This window comes from Macrobrachium rosenbergii, chromosome 50 (assembly GCF_040412425.1).
Source record: "Macrobrachium rosenbergii isolate ZJJX-2024 chromosome 50, ASM4041242v1, whole genome shotgun sequence".
NCBI lineage: Eukaryota > Metazoa > Arthropoda > Malacostraca > Decapoda > Palaemonidae > Macrobrachium > Macrobrachium rosenbergii.
The window spans coordinates 30945993-30968108 of NC_089790.1; the positions used below are offsets into that span (position 1 = coordinate 30945993).

The following is a 22116-nucleotide window of genomic DNA, read 5'->3' on the forward strand; positions in this document are numbered from 1 at the left end:
CAAACAACCAAAAAAGTGAATGTTTGAATGTCTACAGCGAGCCGTATCCTGAATGCCTGAAAGCCTGCAGTGAAACCAGTGAATGTCTACGAGCGAAAACAGTGTCTACAGCGATCAGTATCCAGAGCATCTACAATAAAATGCAACAACGCATTTGTGTTGGTCGGGAACATTATAAAGGGCAGCACTTGAACCATAACAGATTAAGACTGGAGGACAGCAACAGAAATATGTAAGTTTGAAAATTAATTCTCTCAAAAATTTCTCTCTCTCAGTGAGTGTATTTTTTTTTTAAATAATCTCTCTCAAAAGATATGACTTTATGATTATCTCCCTCAAAAGGTATATAACATTTATAATTCTCTCTCAAGAATTTTTTTTTATCTTGTTAATTTTTTTCGAGGTTTGATAGACAAGAATTTTTTTTTAATAACATGACATGATTTATATGATGTATCATTGAATACTGTTGTGTATTGGGTATAAATTTTTGTATGATTTTAGAATACCAGTGTAATGCAAAGTCTGTTTGACACATTAAGGAATGCAATTAGAAATAGTCCTTATCATTGACGACAAACAGCAGATAGACAAGTCGAATTTCAGCACCAAGTTCAAAAATATTATTTACTCAAGGAAGTAGTAACCCAAGTAGCAATAACAATAACACTAATCCTATTAACACATTTCAATTCAGAACAATGGCACAAGCGGCAATCATTACGCAAGCCACACGATTCTGTGGAAGAGTGGAAAGTTCAAATCCTGACAAAAATAGGTTAGAATCATACTCTGTGAACCAGTGGTTAGCAGACGCAGACAGTTGTATTTCTACAAATAGAATAACAGATGAACGAACAAAAATTAATGAAGCCTTGCTTCTGGTTAGTTCAGAAAAGGGTGATGCACACAGAACTTTGAATTCAGTTACATTCAGCAACATAACCACATACGCTGAATTTAAAAGAATCTGTTTATCAATCTGGGAACCAGTGAGTCAAAGTGATGCCTTATATAATATTAATAGATTCCTCAATCAACACTACGATGGGGAATCAATAGCAAATCTTCACACAGGTATTGAAGAAGCAACACACAAAGTAATAAAAGACTTAAGAGAAACAAACATCACTATAGGTGATAAGAATGCTCTTGGTGATGGAGAAACTGATTTAGTAAGTTTGAGACATGTGTATAAATTACTTGTCATTTGGAACAATGTATAACGCACTTGGAGAAAAAGAGAAGAAGGCTTTCAAGAAAGTCAAAATTGATCCTAGAAGTGATAGTCTTACCACTTTAATAGCAATGAGACAAGAAATTCAGAAGAAAGACAGATTTTTCTAAGGAATTTGTAGGGGTAACAGAAACACTAAATGAAAGGAAAGGCAGAAATACCAATGAGTCATATAAAAGAAATAACATGTACAATGATAATTCCAGACAAGTAGGGAATAAGCAAACTTCCTTTCAAAGGAACTATGCACAAAATACTGGAAGAAAGTGGAATCCAAACCAGAAAGGAAGACAGAACCCATCGAGGAATGGACCATTCCACAGTCCACCCATGAGATATAATGGTCAATATCCAAACATGCATAATTCAAAAAGAGAGAATTATGCAGCTCAAGGAGCTAGACCAAAAATAACATGTGAAAACTGCGGGTATACAAATCATTCCACTAATGAATGCAGAAGGCTAAAATCTGTGCAGCTTGCAAAAAGATCGGGCATTTAACTAAGTACTGTTGGTTCAATAATAAGGAAGCCAGTAAAGAGACTGTCAAGATAAATAACAGTTGCCCGAAAATAAATAAATCAGCTAACCAGTGACAATTAACCCCTCTACAGAGAAAAGAAAGTGAATCACTTCAAGGGGATGAAAGAGAAAAAAAAAAAAGAAGAGTTACAATGGAAAATGAAGTTTCATCCGCATATTCCTATGTACCTAGCAAAGTATTTTCCATAAAAGAGGAAAGATAAATAGAAAGGAGCTGCCTATAGTAAAAATTCCAATAAATGGAGAGATCTGTACAGTACTCATTGATTCAGGTAGTACTGTAAATATAACTGATAAAATAACTAAGCAGATATTTAGGCATTACAGAAACTCAGATTCACTGTCAAAGTAGTGATAGAAGGAGTATCAGGAAAACAGATTAAAAGTCTAGGGAATGTGAACTTAGAAATAGAGATTCTGTCACATAAATTTATTGAAAGTTTTCTAGTTTTAGAAGACATATTTTTTCCTGCACAAGTATTGTTCTCATTCAAGTCAATGAGGAGATGTGGAATGATATTAGACTGCAGTAAGGAAAGATTAGCCTGAAACACGATAATCAGAAGACAGTTTCGACAAGCGAGACGAACATACAGGAAAGACAGATAAGTAACCAGAACAAGCAAGATAAAATGAAAACAGATAGAAAAAGGAATTCCCATGATCCCAGAATACAGAATTGTTGAGAAGTGCACATCTCAACAATACACATATAGATGATTTCTACTCCAATATCAATAATTACTCAGATATGAATAATGGTGATCACCAAAACTCTGAATCTAACGAAAATCAAGGCGCCTATATTTATGATTGCAGCAATGTATTAATAAGTTGTGAAAGTGAAGGGAAAATATTAATGAAGTATTACTCTTAGGTATAATAGATAAATCAGATATAAATAGTATAATAGCAGTAACAGAAGAAACCACTGGAGATGCAGACCTGTGTTATTTTTGAGACACAAAATGAGAAGAAATATGTTGTTTTAGCACAGCTGATGATGATAAAGTACAATTTGCACTCAACAGAACAATAACTTTGTATCCAAAATGATTAACTACTGCATCCAAAATGTTTAACAAAGATATATTTGAGATCAAAAGAGGATGTAAAAGATAAGGATATTCTGTTATAGAATGAAGAATTGCCAGATTTTGTCAGAATGGATAATTCACTAGTCCATATGAACAATGATAACTGCGAGGTTCATGTCCAGAATTTTTCAGATAGACTAACACTATACACAGGCATTATCTTTTGCATAGGAATCCCTATTAACAATCCTTTACTAACAATAGAAGAAAATGCATTTTTCCCTATAACTGGCCAAAACTCTCAAATAAATTCAGAAGTAAACAAAACAGATTTTCCAGAAAATAGACAAGTTAATTCAGGTGTTAGAGAAATACAGAAATATAATAGCTATAGAAGGAGATAAACTAGAAAGAACAAATGTTCCACAACAAAGAATTTGGTTAGATGATGGAGCCAAGCCATTTTTCATTCCTAATTACAGATTACCAATAAGCCAGAGACCTATAGTTGACAAGTTGAAAGAAGACAGTAGTAATTCCTTCTAAATCTCCATATAACTCCCCATTGTTGCTTGTTCCAAAGATGTAGTTGGAGACTTGTAATAGATTACTGTACAGGAAGTTAAATTCCAACACAGTTCCAGATAGAATGCCGATGCCAGTAATCCAGGACATGTTAGCTCAATCAGGAAGGGCCAAAATATTTTCGTCCTTAGATTTGCTTAGTGGACATTGGCAAGTACCTCTAGATGAAGAATCGAAACCATTCACAGCCTTCAGCACACATAAAGAACATTTACAGTTTTAAGTAATGCCATTTGGACTGACATCAGCCCCATTAACATTTGTCAGATTAATGCTACAAATTCTAGGGGACATAGAAAATGTTGCAGTATACTTGGACGATGTACAGTAATCATTTTTAGCAAAGACTTAGAAAGTCACCTCAGAACATTAGAAATGGTCCTAGAGATACTAAGAATTGCAGGACTAAAAATACAATTAAAGAAATGTCAATTTCTGATGAAATCCTTAGAATACTTGGGTCATGTAATTAGTGAAGATGGACTGTGCATGCAGGCAGCTAAAATAAAGGCAACAGTTGATTACCCAGCTCCCACTAATTTGAAAGCATTACGAAGGTTCCTAGGAATGGTAGGTTATTATAGACCTTTCATAAAGGGTTTTGCTACTATAGCCAAACCTTTGACAGAATTAACCAAAAAGGATAGAAGTTATGAATAGAAGGATGAACAAGAAACAGCCTTTCAAACACTAAAAGAGCAACATGACCAGGAACCCTGTTTTAGTCTACCCAGATTTTTCCAAAGACTTCTACTTAGCTTGTGATGCCTCAAGTACAGGACTAGGAGCTGTATTGTTACAAAAGGCGAAAACTAGAATGAGGGCAGTATATTATGCTAGTAGAGTCTTAAATCCAGCAGAAAGAAGCTACAGTACCACAGAAAGTGTGTTTAGCTTTATATTGGGGTTTAAAGAAATTTAGACACTTTTAGGTCATAAGGTTTATGTACTTATTGATCACAAACCCATTTGTGACTTATTTAAAAAGAGAGCCTTTACAAATAACATGAAGTTCAATAGATGGTTCATTAGTGAGTTAGAATTTGTTCCAGGATTCAGATATATTCCAGGGAGATTTAGCACCTTGGCAGACGCATTATCCAGATCTCAGGAAGAAACAAAAAAATGCATTACCACTAATACCTTTTGTTTCAGTTGTCAAGTAGTATATTTAGATCTAGAAAGAGTGAAAATGCAACTTGAAAATGATGCAGAAATCAGACAAATAGTAGGGCAGTTAATACAAGATGAATCCTTTAAACCTGATTTTCAGTTAATAAATGGATTGTTGTACAAAAGGCCTACAGAGAAGAATGGTTGTTCTCGACTATACATCCCAAAAACACTATTCAGAGAAGTTTTAGAACTAACACGCTCATATAAGTTAGCAGGACATCTAGGAATTAAAAAGAAAAGCAGAATCATAACCAGGAATTCTTTTTGGCCACGTTGTAGTGAAGATGCCAAAACCTGTACAAAACTGTATAGTTTGTAACCAACATAAAGGTACCATAAATCTTAAAGCTCCACTTGAAAAATATCCATCAGAACTAAATCCATTTCAAGTAGTAACTATGGACTTTTTGGGTCCATTTCCAACCACTTAGACTATTTAACTAGATACATAGAAATGGTACCAGTAAGAAACAGATGCAGCTACAGTAGCAGAAGCTCTTAAATCTAGAATTATCACAAGACATTCACGTCCACAAGTTCTTCTTTCAGACAATGCTGCTGAGTTTACTAGTGATCTTTTAAAGAAAATATGTGAATTTTATGAAATAAATAAGTGTCAAATAACAGCTTATAAACCAAGTTCTAATGAAGCATTAGAATGTACCATTCGTAAAATAAAGGATATCCTGAAAACTTCAGAGAGCCCACAGACAAAAGATTGGGACTTAGCATTAGAAGTCGTACAGTTCACATTGAATAATACTGTAAATGAGACAACAGGAGAATCCCCACATTATTTGCTATATGGTTATCAGAAAAGAATGCCTGTAAATGAGACAACAGGAGAATCCCCACATTATTTGCTATATGGTTATCAGAAAAGAATGCCTGTAAATGAGACAACAGGAGAATCCCCACATTATTTGCTATATGGTTATCAGAAAAGAATGCCTGTAAATGAGACAACAGGAGAATCCCCACATTATTTGCTATATGGTTATCAGAAAAGAATGCCTGTAAATGAGACAACAGGAGAATCCCCACATTATTTGCTATATGGTTATCAGAAAAGAATGCCTGACACGTTGTTAGACGATGCAACACCACCCAGACATACTTATAACTATGATGACTATGTTACATGGAAGACCAGACGTACTTGCAAGACAATCATGAAAACAAGGGAAAAATTAGGAGAGGTTCATAACACTAATGCCAAATATTATAATAAAAGTACCATTAAACCAAACATTAAAGTAGGTACTCAAATTTATGTACAAAATCATGTTCTAGAAGGACCAAATGTGAAGGTGTCTCCCAAGTTCACTGGACCATATACAGTAGAGTTGTAGAAGTGTTAAAATTAAACAAATATAGAGTAATCAATGAAAGTGATCTAAAGGAAAAAGTAGTTCATTGGAATCATATAAAAATAGTAAAAACGGATCCAAGGTCCTCTGAAATTGTAGATAACCTAATACATGAAAATGGTACAGATGATGTAAACAAAAGATATAACGCTCCATCATTACAAGACTGTCGTAACTCAAAAATTTGAAGTTTTGAGTTACATAGCTCATAAGATTGCCCATTTAATTCTGCATCTTTTGGTAATAAAGTCGTAAGTCTAAGTGCATTTTTGGCCGAGAGATGGCGCTGGGAAGATTTTAAGTCTAAATCAAAATCTCGGTGCAGTTATAGGACTTTGAAACTTTAAAACGTTTCTCCTGAAAAATCAAGATTTTGGAGTTACGACAGTCTTGGAATGATGGAGCGATAATCTAAGAAACAGAGTTAAATACATATATAAATGTATAAAATGTATATGGTAAAATTATCATAAATGTAATGTATGTAGAGAAACCTATATATAGATATATATAAAGAAAATCTGATAAAAGTCTATTCTTACAGATGCAAAAATGCAGCTCATCATTGTAATAGTACTGTTTGGACTCATTTTGTCAGAAGTGGAAATAAAGGGATCATTGTTGAAGAGACATGGGAATGTCAAGATGATTAAAGACTTAGGCATAATAAAGATTGACATATCATCAGTGTTAAGTAATGAGAAAAAGTTGAAAGACATTCAAAAGAATATTGGGACAATTCTGCAAAAGGGGGATAACAAATAGTGTTACTTCCTTATTAGAAAACCTAACTGTAGATATAGAAGTGACTGTACAAACAAGATCAAAGAGATCCCTCCTACCCTTCACTGGAAATGCTTTGAACACATTATTTGGGGTTGCCATGGAATCGAATGTAGAACATGAAAAAGAAAGAATTGACCAGCTGGAAAAGTGGGCCTCAACAAGAGGAACAGTGATAAATAAGGCCATTAGTTCACAGAACCAAAATACAGAGCAAATAGAAAAACTAAAAGGTTTCATAAACAAGGTAAATGAAAATGTAACAAGAGAACTGAATAAGTTAGAAAATGAACAGTTTTTAAACACGTTTGCACTAGAAAGTGAAGTAATTCTGCAGGAACAAAAAAATACATTAAATGCCATTTTGCTGGCTTATAAAGGTATCTTGAGCCCAACACTGATTACTCCTAAAGAACTTTGTGTTACAATTTGATAAGTGTCAAAGTACTTTATGATAAGATTATTTTAATTGTACCTTTCAATACTAGGATCACAAACACATTAATTACACTGTATCCATTTCCCATGATGGTAAATAACAAACCTATTATCCTATTTTCCAAAAGGGAACAGTCCAGCATTTTGCATTAGAAGAACACACTTTGTTGTTGTCATTCTTTACAAACCAAAAATTTCAGGAGTGTATTATGTTAAGGGAACAGGAGTATATATGTAATTTTGATAACTTGTATAAGAGCACTAATGCATATCCATGTATTCAAGAAATTGTGTTAAACCAAAACCAAGACAAAGATGTATGCACATACAAATTTATGAAAACATTGAAGCCTTCATGACTGATCACAAAATTTTTGTTTTCCATAGATACAGTTGTTGTGACATTTATACTGCAGAGGTAAGTTTGAAAATGTTAAATCTTTTACAACATCATGTCAGTTAGTTATAGTAAACCAATTGTATTATGAACCCATCTTTTCACAACATACATTTAACAAACATGTGCCATATAAGAATTATTCTTACCAAATAGCCAAATTTAAGTTGTCTCAGTTTGAATTAAAGAAGCTTGACAATTTGAACTGTGTTGATGGATATTTCTACTATAAAGAAACTGTCTCCCCAGTTTTATCATTGTTAAATCTAATGCTAATGGTGGTATTTGCTGTTTTATCCATAATTATAGTAAGGAATCTTGTGATCAGAAAAATACAAGAGATTTTGAGAGAATTAAGGGGAAACAATACTTGATAGTTGATGTTAACATCATGTATATATTAACATTTGTTTGACATGCAAATGAGATACTGTACTTGCAGTTGAAATGTTTAATATTTTATTGTGTTTGGTTATAATTTAGTGTGTTTTGATACTTTATATATCTTTTACACCACAGTTGGAGAAAATTTTATTATGTCATTTTGTACCAGTTTTGATTTTTCATGTGGTATCCATTTTATTATAATTATTTAAACACTGAAGACAATGTTTGGTAGGTGACTGAGTGATGTAAGGATAACTAGAAATACTGAATATTCTGAATATTAATTAACATAACGAGAGAGAGAGAAAGAGAAGCAAAACATCTGTGTTTTGGCTATATCATGTTGACAAGGCCAAATTGAAAAACATGAAAGATTGTAAACTAGCACACAAAAGCAAAACCTGTGTTGTTATTACAAAAGCCAAACGTGGGTACGTTATGACTCTGTCGTGGTGACAAAGGCATTATGACTGCACTTAATCGAGTTGGAAATCACGAGAAATTCGTAACAAATTGCATGGTGGCCTTAACTGGGTATACAGCCATCGGAATCCATAACTTCTGGTGACATACAAGCAACTCCTTTTGAAGACGGTGTGGTTTCCAAAAAATCCACCCTAACCAATTAAGCATCTACAGAGGCGGGACAGAAACCAAGATTCCGCATTCAAAGGGGCTGGACAGAGACTTCTAGAAATCCTTATCAAGTCCAGTTCAGAGGGGGAGTAGCAGAGAAAAGATAGGGGGTGAGCTTGTAAGCCTCACCAATTGTGGGTTGATATAAGAAGAAAGCCTCACACTGACACTCATGGTACTCTTGCACTGCAATTCATTTTGTAAACTTACTGTAACTTTATTAATGTGTTAATGAAGTAAAGAAAAATACATTGTGTGATCTTCAAGCCTCCTGGGAAAACTATGCTACTACATAACAAAAGCCAGAACGATAAGCATCTATAAAGAAAAGTAACCTTCTTAACTTGGCAACGAATAGCAGACAAACAGAAAGAAAGAATAATAAAAGAGCATTACAAAACCAGCACAGCACTATAGCTTAGCCTAGCAATATAATTCTAACTTCTCACCTTGTGGGAAACTAACTGGCTCCCAATTTTAACAAATATAAACCTACCAGTTAAAAATTTTAAAGAACTAAACCTTTCACTGGGTTTTAAACCTATGCACTTGACCTTCTCCTGTGCTGAGGTCTTCCATAGTGACCAAAGTAAATACCTCTGCAAAGACCAAGTGAGTAATGAGGAAAATGACCGACATACGTGCTGTTGCCACTTCAGTGTGTGAAGGATGAAGGGAGAATCTAGGTAGTCGTAGACAAAGAGATAGAGCCCTCATGTCTTGAGTCCTTTATAATCTACCATTGTGCCAACAAGCACTAGTCTGGCCGAGGCCAACTAGAAGAGGATTCTTTGAGATTAGCTGGCCTGGGGCCCTAGGGGGACCGTGAGAGTAACTTTTTTGAGGATGAACAACAGTTATAAAGAATAGGTTTTTCCTACACCAAAACCTGTTTATTTTGTTAAGTACATTATGCTGGTTGTGTTTCTTTCAGCATCTAATAATTCTGGCATAGTTACTGGATTACTCTGTATTTTTATTTCACACCTGATAAGTAATGAAAGCCAACATATTGAGGTCTGTTTAGTTGAAGTGACACTGTAAATACAGAATACTGGTACCTTTAAACTTACACTTTGAGAGTCCAGACTACTAGAAGATAAGACGGTATTTCAACGGCTCCACTGAAGAAGACCATAAGATATATGGAGGCGTTAATGTTCCCGCCACTGAATGTGAGACCGTAGTAAACCATACTAACCACAAACCAGGCAAAAAAGATAATTAAACAGCGCCGCCTCATATTTGGAGTTCTAAGCAGAGTCATCTATCAAAATGACAAAGAAGTTTTTGTTAAAATTCCTCCTGATTCCTAACATGTGCTGGATGTATAATTATAAAGTTTTCCTAAATATTCTAACTTACTTTCATATCAGACAAGTAAGGCTAATGTAACACTGCAATGTAATCTGAATAAAACCTTGGGTCAAGTCATAGCAATAAAGTACATATTGACATAAATAAAGATATGATATTAAACTGCTTTCATAGTTCTACTAACATTTCATTTAAAAACTAACAAAAATATTTAAATTTCTAGGACATACAGAATTCAAGATGAATTTATAACAAACATATTAACTGCTACAAAAAGATCTGTTAATAAAACACCTAAAATTAAACAGTGATTAAAATAAAATGAGAACTAGTAGTCCTATCAGCATACAAACAGGGTTTGATTGGAAAACTAAAATTCTAAAAGTATTCTGATCTGAAAGTTGTCATCCTTATTCTCAGCTTTGAGGTTTGCCATATTCTATACCAGTTGGTAAGATCCTTAAATAAAAAAGTTGCATAATTATTCTTTTCCATATTTAAGATGGTCTTGTGACACCAGGACTTTTTGGAATTTCTGTATTTACATCTACGAGGCAATGGAAATTCGGGATTAAAATTTTCATTTACGCATGGGTTCTATTAAAATACAGCCTATCCAAAATACTGAGGCAGCCTTATGGTGAAGCTTAAAAATCAAGGATAGGCATAGTTTGCTAATGCAAAGTAATGTTTTAATTTTGTCTTATTTCCAAAAAAACTATATACAAATTTTAAACAGGAATGATTACTTACAAAACCTCTGCAGGCACCAATGACTTTGCTGAAGACACTCTGTGTCTCCTTCTTGTCACCCTGGGGAAACGTATTGTATGATTAGTTGTTCTTGGCTCCACCCTCAGGGACATTTTTGTTGAAAAAGCAAGATATTCAAGGTTTACTGGCATTAATGAAGTTAACAGTCACAGCATATACAGTAGTACACCATGAAAGGTACTCTACTTCATTATTTAATTACTGTAGATTAACAAAATTCTCTCTCTCTCTCTCCCTCTTTCTTTTTTTGTGGTTATCATTGGAAATATAGTCAGCATAATATGATGATGTTTTTAAAAGCTAGTCCATGTCATTACTGCAATATGTAGAAAAATTAATAATTGGCCTTTGGTTCAATTTAGTAATTTGAATACCTTTTACATTTCTCCCAGATGCCAGACCTGTGAATTTTAAAGATACAATTACGCGTCTGAAGTCAATAATAGAGAATCCATATATTCTGCATAAAAAATACTTCTGTAGCTACTTAAATACCTAACATATATATACACTGGTAGCTAAAGCTATAAGATATTATTAACAGTTAAAAAAGGTACTTGTGATGTGACATCTCTTCAGTATTCACAATACATTATGCACATAGATGGTGTCTACTCGATGTATAGCATTTGGCAAGATCTGTTCTAGGTTTTGAGTGTGTCCACACTACATACAGCAAAACATGTAGACATCATTGTCAACACATATATAACACACTTTAAACTTTTGTGACAATGTGAGAGATAAGTATAGGCCATTGTCAGAGACAAATCAATACTGTGAATGTTTTGAACACTGCTTCAGCTCTCACTGTCACAAAGACCTACTCCACACGAGTTCGGGTCGTTTCAGCCGTAAGTCATTTAGGCCGTAAGCACATTTACGTGCAAAATGGGCGCCATGTTTAGTGCCAGCCCCTTGGGGATGTACATAAAACATAAAATAATAACGGTAAATACCATAAACAAAATGGTAAATACCATAAACAAAACGGTAAATACCATAAACATAACGCCTTACATTGTTTTGGATGTTACGGCCTAAGTGACTTACGGCCAAAACGACCAGGACCACTCCACACTACATGATTCAGTCTTTCACCTGTCTGTGAGGAAGGATAACTTATCTCCTGCAGCAGCTTTGGGTACCTGAATGCATATTATTTTGTTTGTGCCCAAGTCTTTAACAAAGATTTAAGGAAACAGGACACTGTAAATTGCCTGAATGAAGATACTGGTGCAGGCTGCTCACACCCATATTATCAACAGGTCAGCAACTTACTGGTTAGTCCAGATTAGTGTTTCATACAATTATCCAACACTGATCAAAGGCATGTTTTCCACTCACGGTCACTGACATGAGTTTCTGACATGTTTTAATGAAGTTTGGATGTACCCTATGAATATCTGGTTTTCAAAGACTGATACTTCTGTATGCCCTTGAGAATTGAACACATATTATGGCTTCTTAAACCGAGTTTTAATCAAAGAATTTGTTCAGGGAAGCAGAGAAACCATTTGTTAGATTTTCATGCAGAAAGAAGTCATTTGTAGGTATTAAAATGCAGAGAGAAGCCGTTTGTTAGATTTAAATAAATTTTTATAGCTTACAAAGGTTTCAAACTAAGAGCTACAGCCAGGTTTGCAAAGAAAGCTTGAATTGTGGTAAAAAACCTGAAGGTGAGAAAGATATTCATTATCGAACAAGTAATATGTATCTTTATACTACAGCCTATTTATGCAGATTTGGGTATATAAAAGACTGTTAACAATATTACAAATACAGTACAAGGTACACTGGGAGTCATTAGATGATAAGCAGCTGTCTTTTATTCAGTCTTTTTAACGCTAAGGTTTCCTTTATTAGAATAGACTGAAATTATAGGCCAGAGACCAAGTGCTGGGACCTATGAAGTCATTCAGCACCGAAAGGGGAATTGAGTAAAAAATGTTTTAAGAGTGTAACAGGAAGAAAACCTCGTAGTTGCACTATGAAACAATTGGTAGGAGAGGGTGGAAAATAAGATGGAATACAGAGAATAAGAATGGGGGGTTGCAGCTAGGGGCCAAAGGGAAGCTGCAAAGAACCTAAGTAATGTCTACAGTACACGACATGAGGTGCATTGATGGCACTACCCTACTAAGGGGAGGTTTCCTTTATGAGTTTTGCAGTACAGGTAGTAACATACACTATTGATATCACTGAAAAGCACCAGTTATGAAAATTACTTCTTAAGTTTACTTGATTTTTCAATGGAAACAAGCCATTAACCCCTTTTTGGTCCTCTGGGTGAGGCCCCTCTTGTTATTCTAAGCTCTGGGTCACTCCCTAGAGATTGAGCGATGAGAATTTTAGGTACATGGAAAAATTTTGTAAAATGCCAGTCATTACACTTATACATGGGCAACTGATATGAAACAGATACCAAGGCAAAACTTAAAATGTTTTTATCAAGAATGTGAAAAAGAACTTTTTTATAAAACTTACAGTCATTTCAAGTGAATAAAACTAAGTACAAGCTTAAACTGCCTCCTTTTTATTTTCCTTATTTGAAAGCGGAAAACTAACAATTTATACCAAGTGCATTGATCGGTGGATAAATTTTAATGCAATTACATATTCAATTAAAAAAATTCTTGCATAAACAGTGGCATGTAAGAAAATGTCTTTTTAGAGTACACAGCCACAGAAAGCCTTTATTCCTGTGTGTTCAACAGGAAACTTTCTACAGTTAATTACCATAAAAAATTATTTCCCCGTAGGAGGTAATACCATCAGTGCACCTCACACAGTGTACCGTAGGCATTACTTAAGGTTCTTTGCAGTGTTCCTTCAGCCCCCAGCTGCAACCCCTTTCATTCCTTTTACTGTAGCTCCATTCATATTCTCTTTCTTCCATCTTGCTTTCCACCCTCTCTTAACAATTGATTCATAGTGCAACTGCGAGTTTTTCCTCCTGTTACACCCTTCAAACCTTTTTACTCTAAATTTCCACTTCGGCACCAAATGACCTCATAGGTCCCAGTACTTGGCCTATAAACAATTATTTAAAAAGATATTACTCTCAATTTACATTTTTTCCTAAGGGGATACAAACTGAAGTCTTTTAAATGGCGAATAATCTTTCATGCATAGCTGAATGGCTGAATGATGGTAGTTACAAGGTTAGCCAGATGGTTTGAGTTTCAGAAAATTGCCCGACATGTAAGCTTCCACTTGATCTTTCAACCATGTGGTGATAGGTGCTTTCACTCTCACCTCCCTGTGGCTGCATGTAGCTCAAGTTTACATGAGCAACGTACATGTCAGGGTCTGGGATGGCCATGTGGCTGTTTCATGTCTCCAGAGCAATGTAGATGTGAGGGTCTGGGATGACTTTGTGGCTGTTTCATGTCTCCAGTGACACCTGTAGACCCACATAAGTTTTGTTCATATTATCTAAGTAAAGTCTCTGTCTGTTCATTCCCATGTGAGTAATGTGTGGATTGAGCTTCTCCTCAATGGGAAAGTCAGAATCCTGCTGAATCTAGTTGCCACATTCTGCAGGATCCTTTTTTCTTCCACTTGTTCCCTTACTACTATCTGAAAGTGTTTCTTGTAGCTGAGGATTAACTTTCCCCCACTCAAGAAATTATGCTATTCTTTGTCTGACAGTGTAGTCTCTTCTGGGGTGGATGTTCTCTGTGATATCTTCCCCTTCTGACAATGGGGACGAATTATCTCCTAGTTATCTTGGAAAAATTTGGCCTAAAATGAATGTCCCAGGTAGCCCAGCTTTCTCTGCTTTTCTTGATAGTTTTGTGAAGAATAAAAAAGAATTTTTTTCCCCTGAATCACTGGTGGTGGTAGTACCTCTTATGGTAACATTCCTGCTGAATCAACTTTCTGTACAGCACTTAAAGAGTTACTAGACAGCAGGAGGAACTGCTTGAAGTTGTCAGTCCTGCTGATCTTTCTTTGAGCAAGCCTATCTCCATCGTACTTTCTTTTATGAGTTTTGGTCTCAGGACTGCAAGCATGCTTCATGATAAGAAAAAAGGAAACTATCTCCCTAGTCATCATCTTCATCATCATAACTTCATTTGTCGTCTTCACCTTCCGTTTCATGATGCTCTGGTTGACAACAAGCAGGAAGAGTAAATCTGAAAGTTCTCATAGGAGGTCTAGATGGTCTTCTTATAGGTTACCATCACAGCAGATCTTCAAGAGATTGATCATCGCATAGACATTGCTCTCTTGGTCCAGTGGATATAAGAGCAAAACTCATTCCTCATCTTGGGAATGTCTCTCTCTCTCTCTCTCTCTCTCTCTCTCTCTCTCTCTCTCTGACAGGGTCCAGTGAAAGTATTGTCACCCCTCTCCACCCCACTCCTTGAGGGAGCCACTGTGAGTTGGGGTGGGTACCCTCTCCCTCTCAACCCCTCTGTGGGTAGGAAGAAGTGATCAGGTTTCTTTGTCATGTGCTTTCATAAAGGTTCTCTTGTGAGAGATAGAGAGAGAGAGAAAGCCAATTCCCTCTACCTTTCATGCTTGAGTTTCTCCTCATCCCCAAATGGAAAGCCAAGTAATCAATGCATGCTACATCCGAGTCAGCTCAATCTCTTTGAACATCAGTTCTAATAGAATACCTTTAACATCTAATTGTTCTCCCCCTGTAGGAATTTTTCCTGGCTCTTCCATAGATTAGTGTTTCAGGACTTTAAATCCTTGAGAATCCATTTCTCAAATGAAGAAAGATCTTCACATTCCTTAGAGCCTTAGAATCTGAAGAGGGCAACCTTACTGCTTGCTAACCTAAGGTCTTATCTACAGGTCTGGCCATAAGTAATCCTCCAGAGGAGCATCTGTTGTCAAAGCTTCCTTGGTCACAATTGGTGCGTGGTGCTTTGGAGAACAGATTGGTTTATATACCTGGTAGTTCTTGTGCTTCCAGCAGATTATGCAAACTTTTTCCCTAACTACTTTTAAGAGAAATGTAACACTGTGTTCCAGAGGACGCAGTCTATTCCTCTTTAACTAAATTCATCACCCTCTAGAAACTTCATCAGGAAGGCATAGCTTTCAATCCCTCAGAAACAAGTGTCTTGGAGTGTGTTGCTATGTCTGCCCTTCAAACAGTTCCTGGCTTAACTCACTGACAGACTTCTCAATGGCAGGTCTTGCAACTATAAAAAAAGAGAGGCTATATTTAGGAGGTTATTGGTGTCTTGTTATTCATTGGAGAGACAAGGTTCTTTCTCTTCTTAACAGGCAAGCCTCTATTAGTTTAGTGATTGGTTCCTCTTTTTGTTTCATAAGAATTGTGTGGACACAGTTAAAGTTAATGAATTAAGAAGAAAGGATTCTAGAGACTTAGTCCCAAATCAGGCTATCTTTTAAACTTACGGATAAGTCCTTGGGTCCTAAATCTTCAATTCTATCAAGACCCTCCTCCTCCTCCTCCAGTACAACAAGGACCCCTGCCTATCAAAAGTAAGGAAATCTATGCAAACTTCAACTTCTAAGCAAGGTGATGAGGCTTCCCAGTCCCTTACAAGCTTGTTCAGCCTCTGTTTTCACCTTGCCTACAAGAAGAGGAAAAATCACAGAGGAGAAGTGACTCCCTCTGAGATTGTCAACCCTCCTCCCCAGTTGCCACAAGTAAGCCAAGTGGCAGCAACTGAGGGCAGAGCCCTAGGTGATGTCTGTGATAAGGGACACTTACAGGATACCATTCAAGGACTGCCATCCTCCTCTCTCAAGCTGTCCCATTCCATTGCCTTCTCACCATCCTCATTCCCAGAGAGGCCTCACCTCTACAGACCAGGTAAGGGTTATGTTGGAGAAAGGTGCTCTACAGATAATGAACATACCATCTCCCAGCTTCTACAGCCAGTTGTTTTGAGTGGAGAAGGTGGCAGGAAGGAGTCGAGTAATCAACCTTCCCTTTCTGAATGAATGTTCAACAAATTCCATTCAATATGGAAAACCCCTGTTCCTTCTTAGCATTTGTTAGTGAAGGAGACTTTATACTTTCAACAGATCTTCAGGATGCACACTGTTAGATACTCATTCATCAAGATTCTCGGTAATGTCTATGCCTTGTTATTGGAGGATAGTCCTCCAATTCCAAGCAATTTGTTTCAGACTGTCTACAGCTCCTCAAATTTTCACAAGTGTTCAATTCTGTTACAGTTTGGCCTATTCAAGAGGTGTTTGTCCATGGAGGTACCTCTACAATTGGTTAACCCTAGCCAGATTATGTCAGTCTGATTCAAGACAGGGATTGGGTTCTAGACCTTTGCAACACTTCAGGCAATGTGATAAATTGGAAGAAATCCAACCTTGTTTCAAAACAACAGGAAAGGTACCTGAGTATGTTTCTGGACTCAGTCAGGATGAAAGCATTCCCAACAGACTTCCAAATAATCAAATTCCCTGGAAGTGGCAAGGAACTTCCTCTCTAGAGAAGCCTGTACCGTGAGGTCAGTTTTATTGATCTCTTGACAGGAGCAACTGGCTCAGTTCTGGCAGTCTATTCTCAAATCATGTTTCTTTTCTAGAGAAGCTTGTGCCTCAAGCTCAATGTCATCTTTGATCCCACAGTGGCAATGGAAACAGTTTTGGTCAGCTCACCCTCATTCTCTCTCACATCTTGTTCCACTAGGCCTGGGAAATGAGGGAAGATCTTCAGTGGTAGTTGACCAACAAACATCTGGAGGGCATTCCCATATTCTCCTCTTCCCCTGAATATGCTCCATTATTGGGGGCCTCGAGAGGGGATGGGGGGGGGTGCTCAACTGAAAGGGAAATTCATCTCAGGGTGGTGAACAGAGGATCTGCTCCCTTGCAGATCTACATTTTGGAGATGTTAACTACAGCTGTCTTTTAGAACAAGATAAATAAAATCATTGTGGTGTTAATGGTAGTGGCCTATATCAACAAGCTAGGGGGAATAATGCCCCACCCTCTCTGTCATCTAGCTGTAATGATCCATGAATGGGCAGCTCAAAATTCAGTAAAACTGTCAGCCAGGTACATTCCAGGAAACTGCAATTTCTTAGCAGACCAGTTCAGTTACCAATGTCAGGTGATGAGTATGATGTGGTCTCTCCATCCTCTAGTAGCAAAAAAGCTGTTCAAGATACGGGGTCCTCCTCACCTAGATCTTTTACTACAAGGCTAAGCAGATAACTTCCAGTCTTCTGCTTTCCAGTTCCACATCCTTGGGCAGGGATGGAAGATGAATTCTAATATCCTTGGGACAACCTGGACATTTGTGCGTTTCCTCCCTCACTCTCCTTCGAAGAACAATCACTTCTCATACAGACTCCAAAGGAGCTGCCCACATGGCCCGCTCTCCTTTGTCAACCTCGTGTCCAAAGGCTCCATCAGTCAGTTCACTCCCTTTGTCTTTATGGGTGGAGGTTATCCCATGTATCCTCAGAGAAAAAGGTTTTTCTTGCAGGGCTGCACAGGAGAATTCAGGATATCTCCTTAGGTCGTCTACTGGCACATATCAAGTTTGGTGTCATAGACGGGGTACCTCTCCAGTCAAGGCCTCCACCAAGATAAGCCTCTTTCAGTCTCTTCAGTGAAAGATTATTGTTCAGACAAACAAGTATTTAAACTAATGGGACTAGATCTCTCCACTTAAGGGGAAATTGTCCTTGCTTATCAGGAATTCTGAACAGTCTTGCCCCCTTCAGAACTTTGCCCCTCATGCTGTAATGTTAATCTGGTTCTTCAGAGTCCCACTAAATCTCCCTATGACCCAATGCCATCAGCTTCAATGTGTGACGGAATTCAAAACCACAAAAAACAGTACACAACACTCACCCTGATCCTCGGTTGCTGGAAGATGGAGTAAGGCGTCCACGGTTGCCAACACGGCACCCAAAACCACACAAACAAAACAAGGGAACATAAAAAAAGAAGATAGAACTATATACACAACAAGAACAGCACAGTAACAAGGAAAACCAACAACTCTCAAAAAGCACACAAAAAAACTGTCCGAGACCAAACGACTGACCGGCACTAGCTCTGATTCAAGACTCACTCCAAAACCGAAAAATCCTTCACATATTCCACAGACAGACAGCACCGTAAACAAACTAACGACCTCATCCCTCTTCCAACAACCGAAGCACTCACTTACGACAATTACACTCTCTCTCTCTCTCTCTCTCTCTCTCACAAAACGTTGGGAAATGCTAAATACAAACAAATTTATTCATCCCTCTATAATTCTCCCCCCTTTAAGCATTTCCCAACCAACACCTTTCACACTGCATTCAAATCGCCTTACGTAACACCCATGGATGCTCACTAGCAGGTCCTTTAGAACGCGTTCGCGGGCACGCAATCATTCTCTCAGACTCGCTCCCTCTTCCAGCAACATTCAGATTTACATTTTCTCCTCCATTCTCTCTCAGATTCACGCTATCTTCTTCACTATTACCACTCTCAATTTCATCCACAATCTCATCTATACCCTCTAACTCATTCCCAAATACCTCCCCCAATTCTTCAACTAACCCATCCCATTCGCTCATTGACCTTTCCAATTCTTGCAACGATTCATTCATGCTTTCAATCACTCGTCTATCACTGCTACGCTCTCTTACTCTTACACTTTCGCTCACCTCCAACCGTTCACTTACCCCTACACGTTCAGTCAACTCAGTTATATCAAACCCGCATATGCTATACGTTCTATTCATACCATCCCATTCATCCGTATTACACGCTTTATCACTCATTTTCACTTTGGCACTCACACCCCTATCACACATCCTACGACCATTCAGTTTACTTACGTTCTTCCCTTTCTTACGTTTCCTACCATACTCTATCAAAACAAATTGCTGATCCTCATGCAACAACCCCTCACATACATGCATCACACGCACCGCTTGCATCCTGGAGGACCCACCCATTTGAACCCCCTTCACACTCAGTTTCCCGAATTCGCTGTCACAGTCACCCTCTTTCGTCTACATACACTTGATACATGCCCTTCCATTCCACATTCGTCACACTTTGCTCTCGGTTCTGAACACATTCTCGCATAATGCCCATTCTTACCACAGTTGCCACATATTACATTCACTCGGGTACCCCTACAACCATTAGCAATATGACCCACCTGTCTGCACCTGTAGCATTTAACCCCCCTATCTTTCGTACACTCACTTACCAAATGTCCCGATTGCCCACACCCGAAACACGCTCCTAAAGCCCACCTACACTCATTCTTTGTATGTCCTTCCTTTCCACATCTAAAACACTTCGCTCGACTTCCACTCACCGACCTTCCCCTTTGTACACTACTATCCCTAACCCGTTGTTCCCTTACAACCCCACCATTCATCCTCACTGGCACCTCCACATTACTTGCTCTTACACTCCTATCTATTACACTATCGGCCATTCTCATTGGGCCCCTCAACACTGCATCCCTAAAGCTTCCAAACTCTGGCACTCTCTCATCTACCCCAGCCCTTACACTTACACTTCTGCTCTCTTTTATAACCCTGTCAAGCTCATAATCTTCTACAATTTCCAAAATTTCTCCCCAAGTCAACCTTTCATTCGTCCATCTTTTCTTCTCCTTCCGCTTCAAGTTCACAAATTCTCTAACTCCATCTGGCACTGTCCCTAACAACTTCCGTACTAACTCCTTACATTCATCTATCCCATCATCCCCAAACTTCTTCCTTGCCAACGTCTCCAGCCTACAAGCATACAGTGACAAGGTTTCCCCAGCTTTCATTCTTGCCTCATCAAATTCATTCTTCCTCTTATACTTAACACTCGCTTTCATACGCCTCGCTTGCTCAACTAGTCTAGCTTTCACCTTGTCATACTCAACATCTCCCACACTCATAATAACCCTATACATATCATGCAAAAACCCAGTCAAATATTCTCCTAATTCTCGTGCCCACACTCTCTTACTTTCCCCATACTTATCCTGACAAAACCTTTCATACTCCCTAAAGAAATCATGCACATCCCTACTTCCATACTCATTATACCTTTCATACCGGGGTACCTCCCTCACATACATAGCCTTTCTCACTTCTTTCTCACTTTCACTCTCACTTTCGCTACTTTCACTCTGTCCTTTCATACCCTCTTCCGAATACAAAGAGTCCACTTCCGCACTTACATTCATCTTACTCATTACACTCTTCTTCCCCTCTTTTATCCACTTTTATCCACTCACCTCCATCCACCTCACTATCACTACTGCCTTCACCTCTCCCTTCTTTCCTGCCTTTCCCACTTCCTTATCCTTCTTACCAGTTTCCTTTCCTTTCCCTTCTTCCCTTCTTCTTCCCCTGACTTATCCTTACTTTCCCTCTGTTCCTTCCCTTGCTTTTCATTCCTTTTTCCTTACCCTGCCTCTCATTCCCTCGTTTCTTACTTCCTATTCCCATATCACTTTCATCACTCACGCTTCCATTCACTTCTTCCTCCTTTTCTTTCTCTCTTGCCCCTTCACACGTTCCAGAGGACCTGCCTCCAACAGCCCCTTCTCCAAAAACACCCTTGAACATACCTTTCATCATTTCTTCCACACTTCTCATCATTCCCTCCAACTTTTTATCCATCCTCTCTTCCATTCTCTCTTCTGACTCTTTCATCTCCCCTTTCATTTCTTCTTTTGCACTCCTTAGCATTCCCCCCATCTCCTCCAACTGACTCCTCATTCTCACCCCTCAGCCTCCCATTCTCCTCTCTTGCCAGCCGCAACTCCTCTCTCAACCTCACCAGTTCCTCTTCCATTCCCTCCAGTCACACTACTAGCCACTAATCTCAATTGCAGCTGCACCACCAGCTGCCCCACGTTGGGCGCCAAATATTATGTGGCGAAATTCAAAAAAACACAAAAAACAGTACACAACACTCACCCTGATCCTTGGTTGCTGGAAGATGGAGTAAGGCGTCCACGGTCGCCAACACAGCACCCAAAACCACACAAACAAAACAAGGGAACATAAAAAAAGAAGATAGAACTATATACACAACAAGAACAGCACACTAACAAGGAAAACCAACAACTCTCAAAAAGCACACAAAAAACTGTCCGAGACCAAACGACTGACCGGCACTAGCTCTGACTCAAGACTCACTCCAAAACCGAAAAATCCTTCACATATTCCACAGACAGACAGCGCCGTAAACAAACTAACGACCTCATCCCTCTTCCAACAACCGAAGCACTCACTTACGACAATTACACTCTCTCTCTCTCTCTCTCTCTCTCTCTCTCTCTCTCTCTCTCTCTCTCTCTCTCTCTCTCTCTCTCTCTCTCACAAAACGTTGGGAAATGCTAAATACAAACAAATTTATTCATCCCTCTATAAATGGAGATTCAACACTGAAGACTTTTTCTCTCAGCATTGGCCTTAGTGAAGAGGGTGGGTGAATTGCATGGCATTTATC

At 38.0% G+C, this 22116-nt stretch overlaps 1 protein-coding gene across 1 annotated transcript in view; it reads right to left on the reverse strand.

Moving 5' to 3' along the window:
- The window catches only part of LOC136832811 (organic cation transporter protein-like), a 126699-nt gene that overhangs the window by 16332 nt on the left and 88251 nt on the right, over positions 1-22116 (reverse strand). Inside the window, exons 9-10 of the mRNA XM_067094404.1 lie at positions 10660-10719; positions 9663-9856 (exon numbers count right to left, since the gene is read on the reverse strand). Of these exons, the coding sequence (XP_066950505.1) occupies positions 9663-9856; positions 10660-10719 (254 nt within the window). The remainder of the gene's footprint in view (positions 1-9662; positions 9857-10659; positions 10720-22116) is intronic.